Source organism: Argentina silus (assembly GCF_951799395.1).
Source record: "Argentina silus genome assembly, chromosome: 14".
Taxonomy (NCBI): Eukaryota; Metazoa; Chordata; class Actinopteri; order Argentiniformes; family Argentinidae; genus Argentina; species Argentina silus.
The window spans coordinates 1,258,106-1,261,834 of record NC_139668.1 but is presented as its reverse complement, the minus strand read 5'-3'; the positions used below and the strand labels follow the sequence as shown (position 1 = coordinate 1,261,834).

The following is a 3,729-nucleotide window of genomic DNA, read 5'->3' as shown; positions in this document are numbered from 1 at the left end:
GCTCAGCTTTTAACAATGTCTGTGATTGCTGGCTGGTCTATTTATGAAGGCTTGTTAACAAATATCCTACAAACACAGAAAATGGAGAAAAAAAGGAATCGCAAGCCGAACTGGACTGAGGAGCAAGGTTTGTTGCTGGCCCAGTTGGTGAACGAACATAAAGGTATGTTACGAGGAAAATTTGGCCCAACTGTCACTAGCCAAGGCAAGAGGCGCGCCTGGGACACAATATCCCCAACAATCAATGCCTCTTTTCCACTGGTGGTGCGGACAGGCGACGATTGTGAGAAAAGGTGGTATGTGCTGCAGTCCAAGGCAAAATATGAGATTGCAGCACACAAGCGGGAATCCTCACTCACAGGTGAGCAAAATACTATGGCCTACCACATAATCTGGCAACTTGCTCCTGCTGGCAAAGTTAATTTACATGCCTAAGTACTGTGTTCATTGACTGTTTCTTTCTAGGGGGTGGACCACCTGCAAAGCGGCTGTCCCAGGTGGCCGACACTGTCTTTCAAGTCCTGGGACACTCTGAGGTCAGTGTCACCGGGCTGCCAACAGGCATTGACACGTCAATGATGCAGGCCCTTGAAATGCAGCAAAGGTAGGACACAGGGTTATTCATATCAACAGTGTTTATTCATTGCAGAAGCCATTTCATGTGTTATCCATGCTCATTGTATTAAATTAATTTAATCAAAACAATAATTAAACTAGGCCTATGTATTTCTGTAGCATGGAGCCATCACAAGAACCGGGCCCATCAAGTTTGCCGCCTGAACCATCTGCAGCTGCTACTCAGGATAGCCCGGCGGATCAAACACCATTCCCATCCGCAGCACCTGCTCCGTCAGCATCCCTGCTGGAGAGAAGATTGCAACTCACAATTGATGTGTTTGAACAACAAAAAAAAGTCCTTTCCCTTCAGGAGGAGTACTACCGCCTTAAAATTGAACACCTAAAAAATAAACCATTTAGAGATTGTGTTCTGTGTCTTGCATTTAACAATTGCAGGTGATGTGCAGTAAAACTGTGGTAGTTCTTAATACCATCACAAGTTCTCAAATGACATGGGGCTACAGCTTGCCTGAAATGTAAATTTGTGAAGTTTGCCCTGTAAGGCAGTCCACTCTGGGCTAGGTTCCCCTGTGGAATGTGAATATCTTCTTCACCACCATCCTCATCGTTGTCTCCATCCTCATCCTCATCGCCATCCTCCAGAGGTTCTGCAATCTGTCTAACCTTGCAAATATTGTGTAATATTGCACAGGCTATGATGACTTTGCTGACTTTTTCAGGCCTCAGCCGCACCTCTCCGTGGAGAACATGAAAGCGCCTCTTAAGCTGGCCTATGCCACGCTCCACCACCGCTCTTGTTGTCTTGTGGGCCCTACAATAGAATACAGACCTTTAATTATTTGATGGAAATATTGCACTACTTGGATGCTCTAACATATTGCTTGCATTTCATTTCCATGATTTTTGTATTGTTTGGCTTACCTGTTATAGTTTAGTTGGGGCCCTTGGCGTGGCTGGAGGTAAGGTGTAAGGAGCCATGGTTTGCATGGATAGCCACTGTCCCCTAACAAGTGGCAATTAGCTGGCACATAGCGTCTCTCAAAAAGCTGTCTGATGCCACTCTCGGAGAGCATTCTCGCATCATGTGTGGAGCCTGGCCATTTAGCCACAATGTCCAAAATCTTCCAGGCCGCATTGAACACTATTTGCACATTGATGCTGTGGAAATTCTTCCTGTTAACAAAGACAGCCTCGTCCTCTGATGGCGCAATTATTCTCACATGTGTTCCATCAATTACACCCACAACGCCAGGGAATCCTGCAATGTCCATAAATGCCCTTTTATGTGTGTGTAAAGTGCGGGCATCCAGCGGGAATGAAACAAATTGTGTCACAATATTAGGTTGTGACAAAGCTGTCAGTGTTTGGGTGATGACTCTGCTGACGGAGGATTGGGACAGACCGAAGTCATCACTGCTGCATTGTTGCATTTTCCCTGTTGCCAAATACCTCAGGGTTGTGATTACTTTCTTCTCCGGTGTAATAGCGTTGTGGCGTCGAGTTGGTGAAGTAATTGCATCTCTAAGGAGATCCACCACAAACATGATTCCTGCACGATCCAATCTGTAGCGTCTCAATAATTCCCTGTCATCCAGTGTTTGCAGGACATCTCTCCTGACTCCTCTGTTGGCCATTTTGTGCAGCTGCTTAGGGTAACTCCTAAGCCACTAAAAGTCCTCTTCCCTGCTCTTAGCAGATCTCGCCTTAGGAGCCCTTTTAAGCGCTAGGACTCTTGAGGAATAGCTTTTATATTAACTGGGATTTTCGTGTCACTTTTAGGGGAAATTCTAAGAAAACGTCATGCCTCTGAGAATTTTCTTAGAATTTGGCCGCTAGGAGCCACTTTTTGCACAAAAATTCTTTAGAGATACGGGCCCTGGTTTCTTGTAATCTGTTTGCTATAGAGGACAAGGTTAGTTTGTAGGAAAATTAAAGGTGTGAACAAATTGGGCTACTTACTGTTGAGCATAAAGAGGCCTGTGTATATGCTGTAGTGCTGGTGTTGTTTCTGTTACATTATTATGTACACCTTGTGTATCTAATGTCTCTCTTTCTAGCATTGGAGAGATAAACTGACTTGTTACCCCACAGTAAGTAGTGGATTTCTCATTTTTTATCTACATAAAATACACACTGCATCTCCATACTTGGGCCAGTGGGTTTGTGGGTTGTATTACTATTGTTATTGTTACAACCATTACTGCTGCTACTTACACTACACCCTTATGCACTACTATTGTCACTGTTTTATTATTACTATATTGTTGATTCATTGATTGTTGTTGACTGTTGTTGATCGAGGAGCAAGATCCCAAGCATTTCACTATATCAATTACGGCTGTATGGAATGTACGTGACAAATAACATTTGATTTGATTTGATTTGATTCAGTTGAATTTGGAGGTAGTGTTCCCTTTCAGTTGGTTCACCAGATACAAACTGCTTTGGGGCATACTGTACTGGTAACCCTTTAGATTACAGGTCTGTAATTATGCAGTAAGTAGTTGGTATGAAGACAGTAACAAAAAAACATATTCAAAACAACTTTATTATATATAAAGCATACCTGTTATGTATGGAGAAACTATACATGTTGTGCATGAAAAAATATTAGGTATGAAGTCAGTTATGTGAAACTACTACAACTTACCTTTTTACATTCTACTCCATCCTTTTCCTCAGGCACAAGTACCATGTTGTTATGGTGTAAGTTTAACAAAATCACCAAGTCATATGTTGATTACTGGTACTTTCCTTATTGCGAATGTACAGTAGATGGGACCTGTAAATTGAAGTGAACACTGTTTCCCCTTCATTTCCAGAGAATGAATAATATCTGGTACTTCCTTCATAGTTACTGTGTATTTACCATAGTTTCATGTTTGTTCAAATTCTTCTTTATTAGTGTAACAGGTAGAACTGTGAGTACCAGGGGTAGAAGACCTGGGGTAGCAGACCTATAGTGTAGGGCAGTGTTTCTCAATCTTTTTTCAGTCGCGGCACCCTTTGCATGAATGAAAAATCTCAAGGCACCCCAATATATATATATATATATATATATATATATATATATATATTTTTTTTTTTTTAATGTTGATTATCATTAGAATACACACACTGTCTCTGACGAACAACAAATACATGACGCAT

General features: G+C 41.9%; 1 protein-coding gene across 1 annotated transcript; it reads right to left on the bottom strand.

The window, feature by feature from the left end:
* Nucleotides 1-723: 723 nt before the first annotated feature.
* LOC310815611 (putative nuclease HARBI1) lies at nucleotides 724-2,399 on the bottom strand. The gene is made up of 3 exons (XM_083685459.1): nucleotides 1,501-2,399; nucleotides 1,088-1,390; nucleotides 724-859 (listed from the first exon to the last, which is right to left on the bottom strand). The coding sequence occupies exons 1-3, from the start codon at nucleotides 2,211-2,213 to the stop codon at nucleotides 817-819; spliced, it is 1,059 nt and encodes a 352-aa protein (XP_083541585.1). The 5' UTR covers nucleotides 2,214-2,399; the 3' UTR covers nucleotides 724-816.
* Nucleotides 2,400-3,729: the final 1,330 nt, after the last annotated feature.

Excerpts from the sequence above, each read along its gene's own strand:
- LOC310815611 (XM_083685459.1), bottom strand. The coding sequence starts at position 2,213 with ATGGCCAACAGAGGAGTCAGGAGAGATGTCCTGCAAACACTGGATGAC. Across the intron at positions 1,391-1,500 it reads CCCCAACTAAACTATAACAG|GGCCCACAAGACAACAAGAG; the intron begins GTAAGCCAAACA and ends ATTCTATTGTAG. Across the intron at positions 860-1,087 it reads TTCACAAATTTACATTTCAG|GGATGCTGACGGAGCAGGTG; the intron begins GCAAGCTGTAGC and ends TCTCTCCAGCAG.